We start from the raw sequence: 23580 nt of genomic DNA on the forward strand, positions 1-23580 counted from the left end.
AGGTTTTGGGTCACATTTGCTTAAAAAAAAAAAAAAGGGGGCCACATCTCTCGAATTTCTAGGCATCATGCTCCATTCTCTAAATGTGCAAGCGTCCCGCCTAAAGAAACACAACAGGATCAGGTCTATTTACACATCGTTCTCCGGTCAGTTTGGGCCTCATAAGCAATCTCCAGTCCCTACCAGGCCACCTCATTTTTGTCATGCTTATCATTCCTCAAGGCCACTCCTTTGTTTCCTGCCTTCCCACACTAGCTCTTTCCGTAGACAACCTCTCCTACCTATCAATCAATGATGGCAGCCGCGAATCTCCGGATGACATTTCCCTATTCATGGATGCGGCTCCCTCCATAGGATTCAGGGGTTATTTTCTAGGATCATGATTCACAGGGATATGGCCAGGATTATAATTTTTCAATATAGCTTCCTACGCTCCATCCACTCTCTTCGAAATTAATCCCATCGTTAGGTAATTTCGTCATTTAATGTATTTAATAAATTTTCTTGATCTGCAATCCCTATCGCGATGCGGCTCAGCTGAGGGAAGAAAGATATGACGCAGAGAGCCAATCTATCAAATCTTTCCACGGTTATTCGTACAGCACTTCATTATATGGTCCAGCAAAACAACATCCACTATACCCTCCAATGAAATAGTTCTTTACCCTATATGGGGTAACATATATGTTTGAGCAGAGAAATGGGAAATGCATTCTCAGAGCAGCTGCATTTTGTGATGCCACAGCAAGCTACATACAAGAAAGGTTATAGAGGCCTTTATTATTCCACACCCACCGTCATGGCCAGTGTCATATGGGTTCCCTTCAGACATGCAAACGCATCGTAGTTATGCGACAATTCCGCAGTCATCACTATAAATCAATAAAGGCTGGTCCCCCTCAAACCATCATGTTCCTTATGAGACGTCTGACATGGCAGAGCATTATCTTATTAGAGCAACTTCATTATCCCAGCCAGACACATCCCTGGGTTTTCAATGTAATCTCTGTCTCCCTCCCTCGTTTCGCAGGAGTTCCACAGACCAGCTCCTACTGGCACCCTTCGAGGTATACTGGAATCCACAATGAAGATGCTTGGCCGCCGGTCACCCCAATCATACCCGAAATGGTCAACCTAACCCAAATCATCAAACAAGCTCAACTCTCCATCAGCCATAAGTTGCATATCTGGTGGTGGTTGGTGGCTTTCTCCTAGCACATCTGATTCAACTCAAGCATGCCCACTGTCAACAAGGATAGTGCATAACTATGTCTACCCCCCTTGCCAGGGCTTCCATAATCTCAAGCATGGTTCCTTTGCATGGGTATTGCACAAGCCAGCTGCTTGAAAGCTGGCATCATAATGGGATATCCTTCAACAGGGTATTGCACGACAACATCGCCATTATCGTATGGTTTTACGCACGTTGCCCACCTTTCAGCAAAGATACCCAAACAACTCTTCCCTCGTCGGAGGGTTCTCATATCAAATGTCATCTTTCAACGAAGGGACTGCACACAACATCGCCATTATCCTTTGGCTTTACACACGTTGTCCACCTTCGGCAAAAATACCTCAAACAACTCTTCCCTCGTCGGAGGGTTTTCATATCAAATGTCTTTCAGCAAAGGGATTGCACGCAACGTCGCCATTATTGTATGGCTTTACGCACGTCGCCCACCTTTCAGCAAAGATACCCAAACAATTCTTCCCTCGTCGGGAAGGTTTTCATATCTAATGTCATCGTTCAACAAAGATCCTGCACAGCAACGCCGGCCTAACTTAGGGCCGCATATCATGCTCTTTTGGGGGTAGTATACTACTTTCTTTCTCTTTTTGGGGGTTGGCTCCTCGCCCCTGCCTCCTATCTCCGGCAGGATATGATAGTACAACTCCCTCGGACTGCCAGACGGGGCCTACGCCAAAGAGAGACATTACTTTTCTGTTTTACATGAATCAAATAAATGTCATCTTACACTTCAGTCTGGAAGACATGCAGGCTTGAGTGAGGTTTATTTCTGATGCATTTCTGAATCATAAAATGAAAATAAAACAACCACTGACCTTGTGGACTTTATAGACATGTGTTAGTGAAGGGTGCAAGTCCACATCAAGTGTACCATTTGGGTAAGGGCCAATGATTCCAGCAAGGATTGCATCCCTCAGTTCATTTCTAAAGGCCATTTTTTAAATGACCACAACAGCAACATCATGGATCGACATGGAACACAAGTAGCACCTTGTCAAGTAGAATGGACAGTACATGTATTTTGGACATGTATTAAGAGTTGAGATGAAGTAACCATAAAATTAATGTCCACATGTTTGCTTTAGGACAGCCAAATCTTTATATATATAAATTGATAATGATATTTGTAAACAAGCACATTGTTCTTGACTAGAATCATCATGAAGAGCCCTGACATCTGCCCTTGGGCCTACCAGGGGAAAACAGAGAAATTAAATCCCAGGAGAGATAATTATCCAACTCATGATAGTTAATGACATCTGGCTCAAGATAAAATATTGCATCATCTCTTTATTCTCCTATTAGGCTATTTTAGTCTCCTTCAAATAGTGACCTAATGTAGTGAGACAAACAAGAAATTAAGTTTGTGAAGTTTAGCCAACTGAATATTGCATGATAGCTTACATGTAGTTGTTTAATTGTGTTTTCATTCATTTTCATGTTAAAATTATTCTATATTGGTATGTATATGATAAAAAGTTGACTGGGGCCTTCTAAGTATTGACATGACTCAATAAATTAGTTTGTCTTTCAGCAAAGGGATTGCACGCAACGTCGCCATTATCGTATGGCTTTATGCTACGTTGTTCATCTTTCGGCAAAGATATTCAAACAACTCTTACCTCATCGGAGGGTTTTCACAATGAATTGTTGTTTATCTTTCAACAAAGATACTGCACAACAACGCTGGCCTAACATAGGGCCTCATCCGACGTTGTTCATCTCTAGCAAAGTTTCTGCACAGCTAGGGACTCCTCGACGGAGGGCCCAAAATCACACTCAATGACAAGGATAAAATTAAGCTCAACTAACACAAGACCTGTTTTGTACCTGACTGGATCTTCTCTTTTGGGGGTAGTATTATACTTTATCTCTTTTGGGGTCGGCTTCTTACCCCTGCTTCCTATCTCCGGCAGCATATGACTGTTACGAGTACAAATTCTTTGGACTGCCAGACAAGACTTATGCCAAAGAGAGACATTACATTTCTGTTTTATATTCATCAAATAAATATCATTTTAAATTTCACTCAAGTCTGCGAGTCTTCCTGATAGACATTTCTTTACACAATAAATGCTCAACTGGATGTATGGGCTACTGTAAAAAAGACCCATTATTTAATGAGAGCAGTTTTTATTGTACCTCACCTGTGCGAATTGGCAATTTATCCCAAAATGATGCAGGAAAAGAGTTCTGCTGGGTTCTTGGTCTTCACAGCTGGCCCCAATCGGGCTAATACGCTGAGGAGAGGGATAGGCCGAGCTGGATGCAGCGATTCAAGAGAGAGAGAGAGCCACACACAGCTGCCACTGTAACAGATAAAGGATGAGCAAGGAGGATGCGGGAACCAGCTGAACAGCCAACATAAACTTGAATGATATAAATTAACTTAAAACAACATAAAATATAAAGACACAGACACACATGCACCGTAGCTGCGTGTGGCTCTCTCTCTCTCCCGAACTGCTTAGGGGCAGTCAATCGGGATCGGGGGCCATCCATGCGGACTCATGGCCTGGCCTTACCCTCCTCCTCATCACATTTGTGTTTGTCATATTATTTCCTCTGCAAACTCAATGAAGACTTTGGATATTTAGGACACCGGTATTTCAGAATAACCTGGGCAACTATTCAGTTGCGATGATTGGTTCATTGGTTCATCCAGTTATGAATTAATTATTCAGTCACATGATGTGTTTTTTTTTATATGCATCTTGTATTCCTGTTAAATTTTATTGGAGTTTATTCAGTAAATGTGTTTCTATCAGGAAGACTCGCAGACTTGAGTGAAATTTAAGATGACATTTATTTGATGAATATAAAATAGAAATGTAATGTCTCTCTTTGGCATAAGCCCCGTCTGGCGGTCCGAAGAAGTTGTACTCGGAACGTCATATCCTGCCGGAGATAGGAGGCAAGGGCAAGGAGCGTACCCCTGTGCTGGACGGGACTCAACTGGAGTTTGCCATGTTTGCACACAGAAATAGCAATGTGATAGCTGCAAAGCTGTTTTGAATTTTGCCATTGTCATGTACAGCTTCACATTTTCTGTGCATGAGAATCATCAATCATATATATTTATATATATTTATCATATATTTATGAAATGATAATGATATTGGTGAATAAAAAAGGTGCCTGACTAGCATCACCATGAAGAGTCCTGACATCTGCCTTTTGGCCTACCAGGTAACAGAGAAATCCCAGGAGAGATAATTATCCAACTCATGATAGTTAATGACCTCTGGCTCAAGAGCTATTGTTGCACAATTTCTTTATTCTCCTATTAGGCTATTTTAGTCTCCTGCATATAGAGACCTAATGTAGTGAGACAAACAAGAAATTAAGTTTGTGAAGTTTATCCAACTGAATATTGCATAATATCTTACATGTATTTGTTTAATTTAGTTTCCATACATTTTTCATGTACAATTCATGCTATATTTGTATAGTATATGATAAAAAGTTGACTGGGGCTTACTAAGTATTGCAACGACTCAATAAATTAGTTTGGCCCCCTAATACGATGTGGCCAGGGGCACCGTTAGGATTTTTAGAACCCCCTTTGGAGTCCCATATCTCCCCAACAACCCCCCATTAAAATTATGTTAATAATTTATTAATAAATGTAGACATAAGTATGATGGAGCATTCAATAAGATACATTTAAAAGCAATATTTTAATAATAGTTCATTAAAATAGCTTTATACATTCGGTGAGTTGGGACTTTTAAGTGATCTCTTGGAACATCTATAAAACCAGATTTCCTCCTTAGAATCAGAAAGCATAAGATTAGACTAGAATGCATTTTATACCAGAAAAACGTCTCGGGTTACATGTGTAACCCTTGTTCCCTGAAAAAGGCGGAACGAGATGTTGCGCTGCTAAGCGCTACGGGGAACAGCTTTCGCTGTGAGCCGAACTGAAATATTGTGTGAAACACGTCAATGAACATTGACCGGAATTTATAGCCTCGGCTGATGTAATCATTAGATGCACCTGAGGCCAGGCTATAAATGGATACATCACCAGGTGTCGTCAGATACTTCTTTTTGAAGAGCAGTCCTGGGACGTCCCAGTGCGGCAAAGCAGCGCAACATCTCGTTCCGCCTTTTTCAGGGAACAAGGGTTACACATGTAACCCGAGACGTTCCCTTTACAAAAGGCTTCACTACGATGTTGCGCTGCTAAGCGCTACGGGGAACGCAATACCCACGCCGCCGCACTTGTGGCTGTCCGGACCCCTACGGTTGTGCAGTGTACTCACAAAAATGCGAGAGGTCTCAGACATGAGCTTGAGATGTCGACTCAAGGGCATAAGAGCCAGGAGTAGCATAAACATCTAAAACATTAATTTTTTTGATGAATGTGTGCGGAGAGGACCAGTCTGCCGCATCACAAACTTGTTCAGGCATGAGCTGAGATGTCGACTCAAGGGCATAAGAGCCCAGAGTAGCAAAGCATCTAACCCATAAAGTTCGATGAATGTGTGCGAAGAGAACCCTATCGCAACACAAACTTGTCATAAAAACTGATGAATGTGAGCGGAGAGGACCAGCCTGCCGCATCACAAACTTGTTTAGGCATGGGCTGAGATGTCAACTCAAGGACATAAGAGTCCGGAGTAGCAAAGCATCTAAACCATAAAATGTGATTAGTGTGTGCGGAGAGTGCCAACCTGCCGCACCACAAACTTGTTCAGTGTCAACTCAAGGGCGTAAGAGCCAAGGGTGGCAAGAACATCCAAACTATAAAAGTTTAATGAATGTGCGCGGAGAGGACCAACCTGCCACACCACAAACTTGCTGCAGAGGGAGACCTCTAGCCAAGGCTTTAGAGGAGGAGAGCCCTCTGGAAGAGTGCGCCCTAAAACCTACTGGCGAAGCTTGAACGCGCGCCTCGTAGGCCCGGGCAGTAAGGTCCCTCACCCAAAGTGACAACCCGGACACGGCTTCAAAGTGAAGAACTGCTGCCCTGACTTTACGCCACTAGCAAATGCGGTGGACATAATTCTGAAGGGCACAGACTGGACAAAGTCTGAGTAGTCTTTAGCTGCTCCAGCATTACAAACGGCAGGGAGCAGAAGGCTTAGAGAATGACTGGCCAAGGGTCGAGAAAGGCACCTTGGGCAGGTAGTCAGGGTGAGGGTGCAAAGAATGCTCTTGGTCCTACCTGGGGCAACTCAAAACAGGCCGGCAAAAGAGACAGAGCCTGTAGGTACCCAAGTCTCCTTAGAGACGTAATTGCCATATGAAAAACCATCTTGAGAGTCAGAAGTCTACCAAACGCTGACTCTAGAGGTTTTAAAAAGGGGGGTCTTACCCTATGAAGAGGTCCTAGCAAGGATGCCTCTTAGAGGGCACCCGCCCACCAAGGCGTGGCAAACCGAAGTGGAAGCCACATAGAACCCGGCAGTGGCGAGGCAAGTGCCTGCTGACTGTTCTTTCCACAGAAAATCCAGAACTGAAGCAAACTGGCAGTTAGCTGGTTCTGAAATTTGAACTTATTAGAAGGAAACGCATGCAGGCGCATTTGTGCCATGTATGCGCCACCACGATCAGCACCCCCGAGGGGGGGGACTGGGTGACTCGGGGAGAAGTAGAGGAGACATTGCGCTATCAACAGAGGCGAAGAGGTCCTCTTCTGCCCTGTAAAATCTACCCAGATCAGTTCCAAGAGAGGGAGCCCTAGCGCTTGCAATGGTCTCGATAACTTCAGGAGAAAGCCCTGTGAACCTCAGTTGGTACCCTACAGGGGCCAAGCATGAAAGGTTTCACAATTCGGGCCGGGGATGAATATGCCCCCTGAGCCAGAGAAAGATGGTCCTACCTGTTCGGAATCGCCCAAGGCGAGCCGTCGAGGAGAGATATTAACTCCGAGAACCATATCCTGTTTAGCCAGCGCAGCGCCATTAATAGGAGGCAAGACCCTTGCTGGTGAACATTGCCAAGACTCCCGGGAGCAGAGAAACCGGGGAAAGAAATGCATACAGACGCATTCTGGGTCATGTATGTGTTTTAACGTCCCGACCCAAGGGGGCTGGGTGATTTCAGGGAGAAGTAGAGGACACATTGCGCTATTCATAGAGGCGAAGATGTCCTCTTCTGCCCTAAGATCTCACCCAAACTTATTCCAAGTGGAAAAAGCCCGGCATTTAAAAAGGTCTCGATAACCTCAGGAGAGAGCCCTGTGTCCCTCAGTTGGTACCCTTAGGGGCCAAACATGAAAGATTCCACAATTTGGGGCAGGGATGAAATATTGCCCTGTGCCTGAGACAGAAGATCCTTCCTGTTCGGCACCGCCAAAGGCGAGCCGTCGAGGGAAGAGATTAGCTCCGAGAACCAAGCCCTGTTCGGCCAGCGCGGTGCTATCAGTAAGAGGCAAAAACCCTTGCTGGCGAACTCTGGGCAACTACTACCTTAGGGTGGAGTTCTTAACTCCCCCGTTGGTATTTTCTGTCTGGACCGTAAATCTGCTCCCATATACGGGCATCCAGGGATATAACTGACCTGAGTGACAGGAGCTTGCCCTGGGCCCTAAGGAGAACCCAACGTGTCAGAAATACAGCTGACAAGAACGTGGGTCTCCTTGATTATTTATGTAAGAGGCTACCGCTGCATTGTCCACCCGCACCAAGACATGGCAGCCTCACAAGGAGGTATTTCAGGGCCAGAAATACAGCCATCAACCCGAAACAGTGACTGTGACAACCGAGCTGACGACCCTCCTATCCCCTTAAGCTGGACGACCACTTAAGGCCGCTACCCCACCCATCAGGGAGGCGTCTGTCATTAGCAGCCTGCGACAACAAGACGCACCTAGAGTGGGACCCAAGGCAGAGAACCGGGGTCTGAACCACATAGAAAGGGAACGAAGCCTGAGGCGCGTCACCCTATTTAGCCTAGGGGTTTTGGCCCTTGGAAGAAATCCCCTGGATTTTGGCCACAACAAAAACGGTCTCATGAGCAGAAGGTCCAGAGGGATCACTGTGGACGCCTTCGCCCTGAGACCTGGAAATCATTGATACTGATAACAGTGCAACCTTGACCTAGCCTGACTTTGCTCAGGGTGATCTAAATGGACTCAATACTAGCGGGAGACAGTTGTGCCCACATTGAGATTGAACTCCATACGATGCCCCGATAGACAGTGTTCTGAGTGGGAGAGAGGACGCTTTTCTTGGCGTTGAGCCTCAACCCCAGAGAAACAGATGAGCTGAGACAATGTCCCTGTGCTGAACTGCCAGTTCCTGGAACTGTGCTAGGATCAGCCAGTCGTCTACATAATTCAGAATGCAGATGCCCCGGAGTCGCAAGGAGCCAGCGCTACATCATGTATTGCGAATGTGCGGGTAAAAAGGGCTAGGCTGAGAGAAAGAACCTGACCCTGGAAGGCTTTGTCCCCGGAAGTGAACCTCAGGAACTTTCTATGTTGTGGCAGAACTTCTAAATGAAGTATAGAAGTGCGTCATAAGATCGATGGTGACCAGCCAAACGAGTTGTAGGGCTTGAGACATGACCGTCTTGACAGGCATCATCTTGGACTTGAACACCCACGGGTAGTTCAAGCTTTAAGATCTAAGCCAGACGCCACCCCTCACCCTCCATGGGAAACGGGAAGTATTTAGTGTAATAACCTAACTCTCTCTCTGGAAGGGGAACACATACCATGGCCCCTTTAACCAGGAGATTGAGTTATATATTTGTTTACATAAAAAGAAATCCGGTTCACGGTAGTGAGAACATGCTGTTGAAACACGGAAAAGCGGCGAGTGAATTAAATCCTGACGCCCTTATAAGACCCACAGAAAATAATATATCCGGCAGAAGTTCCCACGCTGCCAGGATCTCTGAGATGGGTATTATATTTTAACACTTCCTGTTGAGGGGTTGTCGAGTGTTTCGAGTCCTGAATAAAATGCAGGAACAGCGAAAACACCCAACTGGGAGGAACAGCATAGTGTGCAGAGCAGCATAGTGTGCAGAGCAGCACCAGCCTGACCTGCTGAATGATAAGCCCTTCCCACTAAAGTGGAGGTTGTCCTACAAGGCTTTGAGGGGAGAGAGGGCTTCTTAAGTGACGATGCCGAGCCCGGCGAGATAGCCATAAGCGTCTCTTCGACCGGCGGCATCACTGAATACCGCCGTGCCTCAGCACCCACGACAGTCGAATATAATGACGTCGAGGGTATGTGAACACAAGAAGAAAATATATATATATATATTTTTTTTTTTTTTTTTTTAAGGGGTTCTCCATGAGCGAAAAAGCTCTTAATGGAGGTTTATCAAAGAAGGGAAGGAACCCATGAGGCGTTCCCTTTCTTAGACTGGAAGATAAAATCTATCCCCTAATTTGGAGCGTTTGGGGGTCTCTTTTTCGCATGGCCAGACCAATCTGGCAACCACACAAGTAACAACATCGAGCAATTCCTCCGTAGATTTTTTATCACGGACGGAAAGCTCGGAGGCGGGAAGAGAATAGCGATCCACCTCATGATCCAAGAAGCGTTGAGATCATGTGAAGAAACAGCTGGGTTTGGGGAGAGAGTGAGAGAAAGGGATCAACCCGTCTCTTGCTCCTCAGCCAGAACCATGCACGAGCCCCACGAACGATCTTCTTTTCGAGAGTGCTGACTCCCGGAAGCAAGCGAGGCGAGCACGACGCACTCTGCCTGTTAAAGCAAATCGCAGTGCTCGCACCCGCCCTGCTGCAACGCGAGAGCAGCGTGCTCCCAAACAAACAGCAAAAACTGATGTGTGTCGTCTTCAGCTATAGAGCGAGAAGAGGGGAACACGCACCGTTTGCGGTTTTCAGTCATTCTCTCTTTTTTTAGAAATATATATATATATATAATATTTTCTAAACAGAAGAGAAAAGAGAACAAAGAACAAAGTTCACTGCACACTGTCTAACTGATTCTAACTCCTAACAGAGGAAAGAAAGTTTTGACAGGGTGTGTGAAACACACAGAAACAGAATCGCTCTGAAAAAAGAGTTTCTGACGACACCTGGTGACATATCCATTTATAGCCTGGCCTCAGGTGCATCTAATGATTACATCAGCCGAGGCTATAAATTCCGGTCAATGTTCATTGACGTGTTTCACACAATATTTCAGCTCGGCTCACAGCGAAAGCTGTTCCCCGTAGCGCTTAGCAGCGCAACATCGTAGTGAAGCCTTTTGTAAAGGGAACATAGATTGGTCCATAATTAATAGTTAATTGAAAGCCCTTATTTGAAACTTTTTACTTTCTAAGAATTAGATTAGGTTAGGTAAGACAGTGGAAGGATAGTCATTGAGTAGATCAATGTCATTATGGTCTCAATAAAATGAAGTATAGCATTTTGTTATGTGTTTGTTTAAATAATTCTCCTTCCCCTTTTATGGTTTTAATTAATCTACAACATTTCTGTCAAATCATGCCAGTTATTACCTTTAGTGTTGCTACAGTAATGGCATGCATATTATGTTTTAGTCTTTACCTCATCAGTGCTGTTTGGAATATCTTGGCGGTCTAGCCTTATGAGATTTGTGTCCAAAACAAATTTCCCTTCGGGGACAATAAAGTATATCTTATCTTATCTTATCTTATGTTTGACATTCTCCATTGTGCTTGAAATTCTCAGTTTAATTCAGAGGCGTTTATCCACATTAGCCACATTAGCCTAAACATTGTTGCCTTTGTGGTGTAAAGATGGTGGCTTCAGTTAAAAGAATCAATGCGTTTAGGGAGGGCTCATGATTTGCCCTACTCATCTGAGAAGACACTTATCAAAATTTGGGATTTTGCCCTGGGCCCGGTGAATTGAAAATACAACCCTGCGTATAATGATACAAACTTAATTATGGACATTTGTAAAGCTTCACCATATCAAAAAAATTACTTTTAATTCAAAAGAATGTTATAATAAGTTTTGAGAAAGGCTAACAAGTTACAGCGTTAGGTTTAAATAGGTCATTCTGACTGCAAATGTTAGAGACTGAATGTAATACTTTCTTCATACTCGGAACATCTTATAAATATACTTTAATACTTTTATATAATTTTATATTTTTTTATGCAATAAAAAAAGACAAATATGCTGTATTACAATGAAACACATTACAAAGATCAACAACATATACACAATAACCCATGGGGTTTATTTGCTAGAGCCTCACAAAGAAGTTGCCATGAGTTATTTATAAGGGTGTCTGTGGTCATTACAGCCTTCAGTTCATGAATGGGAACATGTAAGATTGCAACTCTGGCAAGGCAATTGTAATGTTTCATAGGTTCTAGCATTTGTTGTTTTAAACGCATGTGTCTTTATTTAATTATTTATTTTTGGTTGATTTAGATGTTTTTCATCTTGGACAAAAGCCATAGGTGCTTATATGTAGATATAATTGGCTTTTTCAATAAACAGTTCTTGGTGATATTAAAGAATAATATCACATAATTTCAATTTGAAATTTGTGGATTAATATATATTTAAAATGGATAATAGGACATATTTTGCTACTTATACCCTACTGGAACCAAAAGACACTAAATCATATAGGCATATATACTTCACATGCTTTTTGCTGATCTATGTTTTTATATTGTTTGTTAACATTTGGCTTAGTATGGTCATTGTCTTGGAGAGAGCCCTTCATGAACCAATGTACATTTTTCTGTGCAATCTGTGTATAAATGATGTATATGGAGCCACGGGATTCTATCCTAAATTCCTGCATGATTTAATGTTGGATTCATATGTGATCCCTTCTTATATGTGTGCCTTCCAAGCTTTTGTTATTTACACCTCAGTTATGTGTGACTGTACTACATTAACTGTAATGGCTTATGACAGACATATAGCCATATGTACACCTTTAGACTATCACTCAAAGCTGAACAAATTTACTTGTGGCATATTACTTGGATTATGTTGGACCCTACCATTTATTTATATGGTCATCGCACTTCTGTTGACAAACAGATTGCAATTGTGTAAATATCATATTGATAAATTTTACTGTGACAACTGGTCTATGGTAAAACTCTCATGTCAATCAACTGTTGCCAATAATGTTTATGGTTTTATTGTACTTGCATTTTATTTCTGCCTGTCTATTTGTATTATTGTGTCCTATATTAAACTCATCATTGCATGTAAAGCATCATTAGAGAATAGAAGAAAATTTTGGCAGACCTGTATGCCTCATATGTTTACAATGATTAATTTTGCTGTTGCCGTGTTCTTTGATGCCATGTACAGCCGATATGGCTCAGGCGATGTCCAAGAGAATATGCGTAATTTTTTGGCTTTAGAGATGATTATAGTGCCACCTCTTTTCAATCCTGTAATCTATGGTTTACAGCTCAAAGAGGTCCGTAAAAGAATCTTGAAATGCGCTATTAATAACATAAAACAATAAACAATTAACTTAAAATTCTGTCTTGATGTATCTGCTATATCATTTGATTATTACATAGCTGACAAATACTAATGGCAATGTCTAAAATAAAGGAACAGACTGGCATTAACTGTAATTGAGTGAAGCACAAAAGAAAGAAAAAGTCCATTACGAAGTTACTAGGATGTTTAGTTCATATTTCAGTCATAGAGGATGCTTGCTATCATGCTGCACCTTACTTTTAAGGATGCACAAATAGTTTAAAAGCAGGACTTGTGTGGGCAATTTAACTAGGGGTAGAATAAATCGCAGACAAATCTACGGTTTAGTGCTCCCATGAGCTGGTGTCTAATATATATTTAAAAAACATTTTTGGAACACAATATTCTGCAGCAAGCGACATGTTGCAATGAGAAAAAACTTGTATGTCTGCGCATAAGCAATTAACTTTTTTCACAACGTACACGTTTTATGAGCTAAAGTGATTTAAGCACTATACAAGCTGGTTTCCCCAAAACACATTCAGTCCTAATAAAATAACCTACAACTTTCAGTGTAAAAACATCTTAGGTGATTGAACTGTATTTAGGCCTACATTTACCACATTAATGGCACTGTTCACAGTTTTGTTTCAATCAGAATCAACAAGCCAAGATGCACCACTGTGCAGCAGCAAGATGGACTACCAAGAATGGAACACATGGAATTGATAAGGGCCACATTTCAGTCTTTGCAGACAACCCCAAATAACTCATTTACCCCATGAATTCAACACTGATAAAATTTAAAATAGGAAAAATACTAAATAAATAAGCGGGGGAAAAATGTGCTAATTTGTATGAAACATTTGTGAACAGATATGAAATTAACAGAAGATACACAGACTGTACCTGAACTGTCAGACCCTTAACATACATGCATTAAAGTAAACTGATTAATTGAGTTTTTTTGGCCATTGTTCTATAGAGTCCAGAATGTGTTTTTTAAAAACCGTAAAAAACAGAACCAAGGCAATGTTAAAATAAAGACATTTCTGTAGTCCTCAAGTTAATGTAATCCTGCTTAGAGGATAGTGTAAACGTCGCTGGGAGAAGAGCGCGATGCTTGACCTGAGCATGAATACCCCAGACTTAGATTAGTTATTAATAATGAGAAAGGAGGAGAAAGGGGAGGTGGAGAGATGCAGGAAGACTCAACGCCATGAAGATGTAAATATTCGCTTACAGTAGCGATGTGATTGGTCAAATTAATTGACCTTACTCCTCCCGCACCTTGTTTATAAAACTGCATTTCAGTAGTTCAATGCAAGTTAATGTAATCTTGCTTAGAGGATAGTGTAAACGTTGAGACAAAGTATTTTATGATGCTTCTTGTACTCCCCAAAAAATAATTTGAGGGAGGGGGAGGCACTTGCTGAGCCCTGTGAGAGGTGAGCAGAGGTTGCAAAGTATGATAGAATGAGCGGGGGCCGTTAGTAGTGGCAGCCTCGCACTATGGTCTGTTCAGGGGATAGATAACTGGGAGGTGTAGAATAGATAGAGATGGAGAATGAAAATAGGTGGAAGCACTGAAGAGACAGTGGCAGTTGAGGATGCATGTATATGAGCTCTGCGAGAGCTGAAAAGCAATGGGGGGATCATTAAGTCAAAACACGGGGGCCGACCTTAAATCTCGCTCTGGGCTTGGTGAGTTCGACGGAAGAGAATATGCAGCGAACAGGAAAACCCTTAGGGAAGTGACACTGCGGCCGCTCAAGCAAGTGAGCCCAGCCTGCAATCGAATGTGGGCTCTTGCTCCATTCAACAGGGAGAGTCCTCCGAGCTTTGACCGGGAGAGCCCATGATAAAAATAAACGTGAAAAGCTCACTCAGCATTTGTAATGGGATTACCCTTGCAGTGATTTGAACGGGAGAGCCCTTGATGGATTGCGCTGGAGGATTCTGACTGGCCCGAGCGGAGGCATGAATCCTAGCCACTAGGGCATATTGCCCCGTGTATATGAGTAAATACTAGGCACTCGGAACGACCTCGGCCTCTCCTCCTGACAATGGGGGGCCCTCACAGCATTCTAACTGGAGATTCTTCACTGCACTTTGAACAGGGGAGCCCACAATATAAAAAATTATGAGTTAGTTTGCACTGCATTAAAGCGGGAGAACCCACACTGTGACTCGAACGGGTGAGCCCTTGAGTGCTTAAGGCAGGCCTGTCCTGTGTTATGGAATGGGGGATTCCGGACTGGCTGGGGTGGAACCCTTCTGTGTCTGAACGGTGAGGCCGGCCTATTGGAAAGTCAAGGATGAAGCAAGAATTCCCCTTAACCCAAATGTGAACATTTTGATTAGATTATTAGGGCTTCCTGATATGAAGATGGTTGGTGCAGATGTTGCCAAGGTGAGCGTCGGATGACTAATTGCCAAGTAATCATATTATGTGTTCGGGAAGGCCTCTGTGGGCTGATGTGGTTGCAGCACCGATGCTAAAGGAATGGCTTGAGTATAGTTTATCTGAGATGCCAGAATTGAGCAGGACAGATTTGAGGCGTTTTTGGAACCAGAATCGGGATACTGCTTGATTTTTGTCGTCATCGAAGAGGGGATCTAGAGGGATTTTGTTTGGGATCCTCTGTAATGTACGTAGGCAGTGTGCTAATGATTGGAATGGCTGGATGGGAGTAGGATGGTTGAAAATGAAAGTTGGGTGCCCTCTTGTCATGTTATTATTCTGTTGCTTAATGTTTTTAATGTCTTTTTTTCAAGTTTATTGTCTGTTCATGTCATGTGATTTCCTGATCCATCATGTGATCTTGTCATGTATTTCCCCTGTTCATGTGTCTTGTTTTCATTGGTTCATTGTTTGATTACTTTGTTATTAGTCTTGCCTTTCCATTGGTTAAAATTAATTTAGTCTTGTTATCTTGTTTATAGTTTAGTCTTGTCATTGGTCATCTTTGTTATGTGTTCTACCATGTCCTTGTATATAAGCACTCATGTTTGCCATTGTCTGTTGCCAGGTATTGTGAATGGAACTTTGCTGTTTTTGTCTTTGGATATTTGGATATCACATTTGGAAATAAACTGCACTTCACCATCGTCTCTTTGTCTGCCTGCTTCCAGCATTGTTACAGAATACCTGGCCACCCATAATTAACCCAGCAGTTCGGCTTCTTCGGCCTACTTCAGGAGAGATGTCACCTGGAGAGTTATGTAGAGGACTGCGATCTGGCCAGTCTGGTGGACTTTAATGAGGTTGCTCTCAAATTTTGTTTCCATTTTGGATTGATTTAGCCAATCTCATCTTTAATGCCTGGCAGTTGCAGTTCCCTCAATCTGGTCCAGTATATTGACCTTGTCCTGCAGACTACGGGTTCTACGTTCACTGTGGGGGAGGCTAATGCCAAGACAGTGCCCATGCCTGAACGGCCAACGAATCAATGCCCATGCCTGCCACGGCCAATGAGCTGGAAGCTTCGTCCATCCCAGGGTCAGTGTTGTCAATCTAGTCTGTCCCAGATCCTGCGTTGCCAGCCTCTTCCGTCCCAGAGCCTGCGCTGCCAACTTAGGCCTCCCGGAGGAGGAGGAGAAAGGCTTTTGCTTCCAAGTCTCTGGCCATGTTCATGACCACAGAGGTCATCGCTGAGTCTCTGTCCATGTCCACAACCACAGAGGTCATTCAAGAGTCTCAGTCTACTCCCACGACCCCAGAGGTCGTTCCTGAGACTCAGTCCATGCCCAAGACCACTGAGGTCGCTCCTAAAAGCTCTGCTCATGTTCACAACCACTGAGGTCTTTTCCCAGTCATCCAGGACTCTTAGTTTTGAGCCTCCCATGGCTCCGCCTTCCACAACTTTGATCCAAGTCATGGGCACCATGCCTGAGATCCACGTCATGGCCGCCAAGCCCGAGTTCCACATCATGGTCACCAATCCTGAGTTCCACGTCATGACCGCCAATTCAGAGTTCCAAGTCATTGTCAATGAGCTTGCGCCACCTTCTGCCCCGGATCCTCAGTGTACTACATGCCATGTAACAGCCACACCAGAGTAAGCTCCAGGCCATGTCACATCCACACCAGAGTCAGCTCCAGGCCATGTCACAGCCATGCCAGCGTCAGCTCCAGGTCATGTCACAGCCACGCCAGAGTCAGCTCCAGGTCATGTCACAGCCACGCCTGAGTCAGCTTCAGGCCATCTCACAGCCGTGCCAGAGTCAGCTCCAGGCCATGTCACAGCCATGCCAGAGCCATCCCTAGAGGTGATCATGTGATTTCCTGTTCCCTCATATGATCTTGTCATGTGTTTCCCCTGTTCATGTGTCTTGATTTCGTTGGTTCATTCTTTGATTACTTTGTTATTAGTCTTTCCATTGGTTAAAGTTAATTTAGTTTTGTTATCTTGTTTATAGTTCCCCTTCTGTCACTCACTTGACATTGTGTCAATGTAGTGACACTAGGGGTCTCTCTTGAGAGCCTTGTTTACCTCTTATCTTTGAGAGAAGGCCAATGAGAATTGGCGAACATAATTTGCATCTGTTCAGCCAGATTTTTTCTTCGGAGCCGAGCGGTTGTGTTTCAGCGAGCTGAGTAAAACCCACACTGTTCCACTCAACTCTAAAGAGCATAAGCTGTTGGAAATATGCCGCATTTCAGCAGCTTTTCTTTTCTTCTGCATGCCAGACCTCTAAAAGAGTATCTATTTTTCTCTAAAAGAGTAAACACATCAGTTGCCTGTGACAAAGATGCCTCCCTTCCAGATGCGCTGAACGACTTCTACGCTCGGTTTGAAGTGCAGAACGACGTGATGGCGAGGAAGTCCACCCCTCCTCCCAACAACCAGGTGCTCTGTCTTACCACGGCAGATGTGAGGAAAACTCTACGTAGAGTCAACCCACGGAAGGCTGCTGGACCAGACAACATTCCTGGCAGAGTGCTCAGAGGATGTGCAGACCAGCTAGCAGATGTTCTTACCGACATCTTCAACATCTCTCTGAGCAGCGCCGTTGTTCCAACGTGCTTCAAGGCCACCACCATCATCCCCATGCCAAAGAAGTCTTCAGTGTCCTGCCTCAACGACTACCGTCCCGTCGCACTTACACCCATCATCATGAAGTGCTTCGAGAGGCTCGTCATGAGGCAGATTAAGACCCAGCTGCCCCCCTCACTAGACCCACTGCAGTTTGCGTATCGTTCAAACCGTTCAACGGACGATGCCATCACCACAACCCTCCATCTGGCCCTCACCCACCTAGACAATAAGGACTCATACGTTCGAATGCTGTTCATAGATTTCAGCTCAGCATTCAACACAATCATTCCCCAGCACCTGATTGGAAAGCTGAACCTGCTGGGCCTGGACACCTCCCTCTGCAACTGGATCCTGGACTTCCTGACTGGGAGACCTCAGTCAGTCCGGATCGGGAACAGCATCTCCACCACCACCACACTGAGCACTGGGGCCCCCAGGGCTGTGTGCTCAGTCCACTGCTGTTCACTCTGCTGACTCACGACTGTGCAGCAATGCACAGCTCGAATCACATCATCAAGTTCGCCGATGACACGACCGTGGTGGGTCTCATCAGCAAGAACGACGAGTCAGCATACAGAGAGGAGGTGCAGCGGCTGACGAACTGGTGTAGAGCCAACAACCTGTCCCTGAATGTCGACAAAACAAAAGAGATGGTTGTTGACTTTAGGAGAGCACAAGGTGAACACACTCCGCTGAACATCGACGGCTCCTCTGTGGAGATCGTCAAGAGCACCAAATTTCTTGGTGTTCACCTGGCGGAGAACCTCACCTGGTCCCTCAACACCAGCTCTATCACCAAGAAAGCCCAGCAGCATCTCTACTTTCTTCGAAGGCTGAGGAAAGCACATCTCCCAACCCCCATCCTCACTACATTCTATAGAGGGACTATTGAGAGCATCCTGAGCAGCTGCATCACTGCCTGGTTTGGGACTTGCACCGTTTCGGACCGCAAAGCCCTGCAGAGGATAGTGAGGACAGCTGAGAAGATCATTGGGGTCTCTCTTCCCTCCATCAAAGACATTTACAAAAAACACTGTATCCGCAAAGGAACCAGCATTGTGGACGACCCCACACACCCCTCACACAAACTCTTTACCCTCCTCCTGTCTGGTAAGAGGTACCGAAGCATTCGGGCCCTCACGGCCAGACTGTGTAACAGCTTCTTCCCCCAAGCCATCAGACTTCTCAATACTCAGAGACTGGTTTGACACACACGTGTCCTGAGTTGCACTTTAATAACTGTCACTTTATAACTGTCTGCTACCTCAATAACTGCTATGTGCATAGAACATTATCTCATAGTATGTTATGTTTACATTTTTAGAAACTGTCATCTTTTTGCACTACTGAGTACTGGTCGGCGCTGCACTGTCTATTGTCCTGTTCATTGTCAGTAATTTGTTGTACTGTCCTGTACTTTTTGCACATGTTTGCACGTGCACTTTATATAGGCATATATAGGTAGTTTATATAGGTATTTTATTTCGTTGTGTAGTCTCATGTGGTCCTATGTTGGTCCTTTGTTGTTTTTATGTAGCACCATGGTCCTGGAGGAACGTTGTCTCGTTTTGCTGTGTACTGTACTAACTGTATATGGTTGAAACGACAATAAAAACCACTTGACTTGACATTGATGTTGAATGTCTTTTTAAAGACATATCTTTTTCAAGATGCCCTTATGTCTTTTGTCATTCCTGGATGCGGTCATTACCTCTCTGCTTCTGACAGCCACAGGCGCTGCCTCTCATGTCAGAAATCTAGCCAGCAACTCTAGACTGTTGATTTGCCAACCCAGCTGGGGCCACATCCAGGAGCCAGCGGCTGTGTGCCCATTGCACATGGCTCCCCAGCCCAACTGGGAGGCGTCCGTAGTAACTATGACGCATCTGAACACCTGCTGTAGGGGGACTCCTGTCCGTAGAAAACAGAGGTCTGTCCAAGGGCTGAATAAGTGATGGCAGGAAGGGGTGACAGTCATACGGTTTGTGCCGTGATGCCTTGCCCATCTCGGGACTGGAGTCTGAGGCCAGTGCTGAAGTGCTCTCATAAGCATCAACCTGAGTGGTGCGACTGTCGCTGAGGATGCCACATACCCCAGGAGCCTCTGAAATTGTTTCAATGGAACTGCTGTGCCTGGTCTGAAAGAACTCAGGCAATTCAGCACTGACTGCGTGTGTTCGTTTGTGAGGCGTGCTATCATTGAGCGAGAAAAAAGGTGCGGCTGCCGGGCTTGCTCCCATGCTAGTCATGTAGCACTTGTTCCCCACCTCAGGGGTGCAGGGAACCTAAGGTCTGTATGTGACACCTCTTTGGGGGCGTTGGGGAGGGCTACGTGCAGCCGACACAGTTGCCTCTAGCACACAGTAGACTGCTTGCACCTGTCTTGGCAGTTCACGTAACACGGTCAGTGCATGGCTTTTTTATATGGGACCCCTTGTGTCACTTCATTCAATACAATGTCGAGTGTGTGACAGAAGGGGAACGTCATGGTTACTGTTGTAACCTCCGTTCCCCGAGGTAAGCAACGAGACTTTGTGTCCCTCCTGCCACAGCACTAGACCTACCACTGTAAACGGCCATACCTTATTTTCGGCTCCTCAGTGCAAAATCCTGACTGGCCCTCGCTGCCCCACTTCCCTTTATACCATATGTCCGGGGCGGGGCATGCAAATTCTGTCTGCCAAATTGACATTGTTCTTTTCTCAGGTTCAGAGGTATGTTTGGTGTCCCAGAAACCCCTTGTGTCACTTCATTCGACACAACGTCTTGTTCCATCTCTAGAGGAACGGAGGTTACAACAGTAACCATGATGGTTGATTTTACCTGTGTAAAGCGTTTGTCGGCGTGCTCGAATGCTGAGAGGCAAGACAAGTTTGCGGAATGATTATGAATGAGTTGAGACATGGCGCTTGATGATCCGCCTCTTGCGGAGCCAAATTGTGCTGCGTGGCAGCAAGCTTGTGCTAAAATATCTGCGTTGGTTTAAAAAGAAGTTAAACTTAAAGTATTGGTTGATTGGAAGGATTTTGCTGTTACATGATTGCTACGAATGACAAACAGAATCGCTGAATGGATCACGCCCTAACGAGCTGTGCAGCGAGGTAATGAGGCTGACAGGAATCACCTGTCACCACCTTGTTTATAAAACTCCATACAGTACATAGTTTTTTCAAAATCTGATTTTAAAAGTGCACTCAGTAACTTTTGTTTTTGTGTCATCTTGGGCTGGGATGTACACATCTTGGACACTGACACCTAGCAGCCTGGATGCAGCATAATTAAACATTTTCAGTTTCAGATGCCATTGCAGAAATGTTGTATTCACAGTCAGCCATGATTACTTTAACTAATGAGTAAAAGTGTCAAACAACAGGATGGTTACTGAGATTAAGCGAGTAGTATTCGGCTTGACATGTGATTCTAACATGAGCCCCAATGTGCGGACTCTCTCCATGTAGATTAAAACAGCTTTTATAAGGTTACTGATTTTAATATGAGTGGTCATGATTTCCTACATATATTGCAAAATTACAATTATGTCTTTAGGAGTTAAAACTAATTTAATGAAGAAAAGAGTGCACCTTTAAATATATGCTTCAAATAAAAAGGTATATGGATTTTATTGAGCAGTTTGTAGAGTGTTTAGTCCTTTGTCATCGGTGTACATTTTCATCTTGTTTGTCTATATAGCAAAAAATGGACACAATGCTATTTTTACATATTTAAGACAAACAGGGTTCATTTACCCCAGGGTTTATGTACCAGGGAATATGCTTTGATGAAAAAACTATTTATAAGCTTGCCAGTTGCCTTTAGAGCTTCTATTTCACGAGTGTGAGCATGAAAGATGGCAACTCTTTCATGGCGACGGTAATAGTTGATTGTTATTAGCACTCATTGTTTTAAATAGTTCTTTGTAAATGTTTATATTTAAAAAAGAAATCATGTCTTTGCCTTATTTATTATTTGTAACATTTTGGTGATTTTAAAGAATCAAATCTCAAGTAATTTTGTATTAGACAAATTCACATTTTGGCCTAACATTACAGATAATGGATCATTTAGATAATTTGACCTATTTTGGAACCTACACCCTGATGGAACCAAAAGACTCTAAATCAAATAGACATATTTATTTTGCATGCTTTATGTTTCTCTATATTCTGATATTATTTCTTAACATTTCACTTTGTGTAGTCATTGTCTTTGAGAAAGCCCTTCATGAACCAATGTACATTTTTTTGTGCAATCTTTGTTTAAATGGCGTATGTGGAGCCACAGGATTTTATCCTAAATTCCTGCATGATTTAATACTGGATTCATATGTGATTCCTTCTTACATGTGTGCTCTCCAATCTTTTTTGATCTACACTTCAGTTAAATGTGAATATTCTACATTAGCAGTGATGGCATATGACAGACATATGGCCATATGTAGACCTTTAAACTATCACTCAAAGCTGAACAGATTTACTTGTATCACATTACTTATCTTCTCTTGGACTGTCCCATTAATTACAACACTCATTGCTCTGATTTTATCAAATAGGTTGGTTTTGTGTAAAAATCACATTGATAAATTGTATTGTGACAACTGGTCGATGGTGAAGCTTTCATGTGAATCAACTGACACAAATAACATTTATGGACTTATAAGCATTTCGTTTTATTTTTGCATTTTTGCTGTTATTATTGTATCTTATATAAAACTCATCATTGCATGTAAAGCATCATTAGAGTGCAGAAAGAAATTTTGGCAGACCTGTGTGCCTCATATATTTTCATTAGTAAATTTCAGTGTTGCGATGCTTTTTGACACCATGTACAACAGATATGGCTCAAGTGGTTTCCCAGAGGATCTGCGTAATTTTTTGGCTTTAGAAATAATTATAGTGCCACCTATTTTTAACCCTGTAATATATGGCTTAAACCTTAAGGAGGTCCGCAAAAGAGTCTTGAAATCATGCATTAAAACTCATAATCATAATTATTAATCATGTATTTATCATGATGAAGAATTATTTGCTGTGCTGTAATGTACTGTATTTGCTCCATGGTATTCTATTCCAAAATATTATACTCTTTTGGAACCAAGTCCCTTACTTTATGTAAGCATAAAATACTGAAAAATGTTTATAAACAAAGTAAAGAATAAATGAAGGAGTACTTTAGTATTTCCCTATGCTGCAAACCCACTCCATCCACTAAATTGTGGAAAAACGAATTTAATTTGTATCTGTGCCAGGAGTAAATAGATATGATAAAAACAAGATAAAGAGACAGTAACAAGGATAGTGACATGGATAACCATAGACTGTAAATGCTTTGTGCTTTAGGTGGTAACATCTAAAATTACCTATTTATTCAATAACATTTGTATTTTACATGACATAATAGGTTTCTCCTGTAAAATACATTTTTATGCTTTAGATAAAGTTGAAATACTTTAGATCATTGATGTAACATTTACAGGTTAACATTTTTTCAATGTGCGTGCATTTTCTTTCTTTCTTTTTTTTTTCTATTACCTTTATTTTCCATAGATATTCACAGTAAAGTGTCCTTGAAAACATTGAAACCTACAAAATTGCTTGACTGTTTAGCCTATGATATGTCACTCACAAGCACACTAAACAATTTCAAATACAGCCTGACACTAAAACTACCTGGATTTCCCTTTACAGTCCCTATGATTTCATTTGTCACCTTGGCATGATAAATATTGGTATTGGTTTATCTTGATACATGCCTTATTTAATACTTCATCGATGATAGCAAGATAATTCTGTTTATGATTTTTAAACAATACAACCAGAAAAAAAGCAGGACGTGACTTGAACTCATACGAAGATCACTAAAACAAGAATTCATAACTTAGTTTTTTCTTTTCAAGTAAAATAAACAGTTAATTTCTGAGACGT

At 43.0% G+C, this 23580-nt stretch overlaps 2 protein-coding genes across 2 annotated transcripts; both read left to right on the forward strand.

Annotated features, from left to right (window-relative positions):
* Positions 1–11730: 11730 nt before the first annotated feature.
* On the forward strand, positions 11731–12657 carry LOC127628147 (olfactory receptor 2A12-like). Its single transcript, XM_052104851.1, has one exon. The coding sequence runs from the start codon at positions 11731–11733 to the stop codon at positions 12655–12657; it is 927 nt and encodes a 308-aa protein (XP_051960811.1).
* A 9054-nt stretch (positions 12658–21711) lies between these two features.
* LOC127627375 (olfactory receptor 5M3-like) lies at positions 21712–22653 on the forward strand. The gene has a single exon (XM_052103713.1). The coding sequence runs from the start codon at positions 21712–21714 to the stop codon at positions 22651–22653; it is 942 nt and encodes a 313-aa protein (XP_051959673.1).
* The last annotated feature ends 927 nt before the right edge of the window (positions 22654–23580 follow it).

Source organism: Xyrauchen texanus, chromosome 34 (genome assembly GCF_025860055.1).
Source record: "Xyrauchen texanus isolate HMW12.3.18 chromosome 34, RBS_HiC_50CHRs, whole genome shotgun sequence".
In the NCBI taxonomy this organism is placed as follows: domain Eukaryota; kingdom Metazoa; phylum Chordata; class Actinopteri; order Cypriniformes; family Catostomidae; genus Xyrauchen; species Xyrauchen texanus.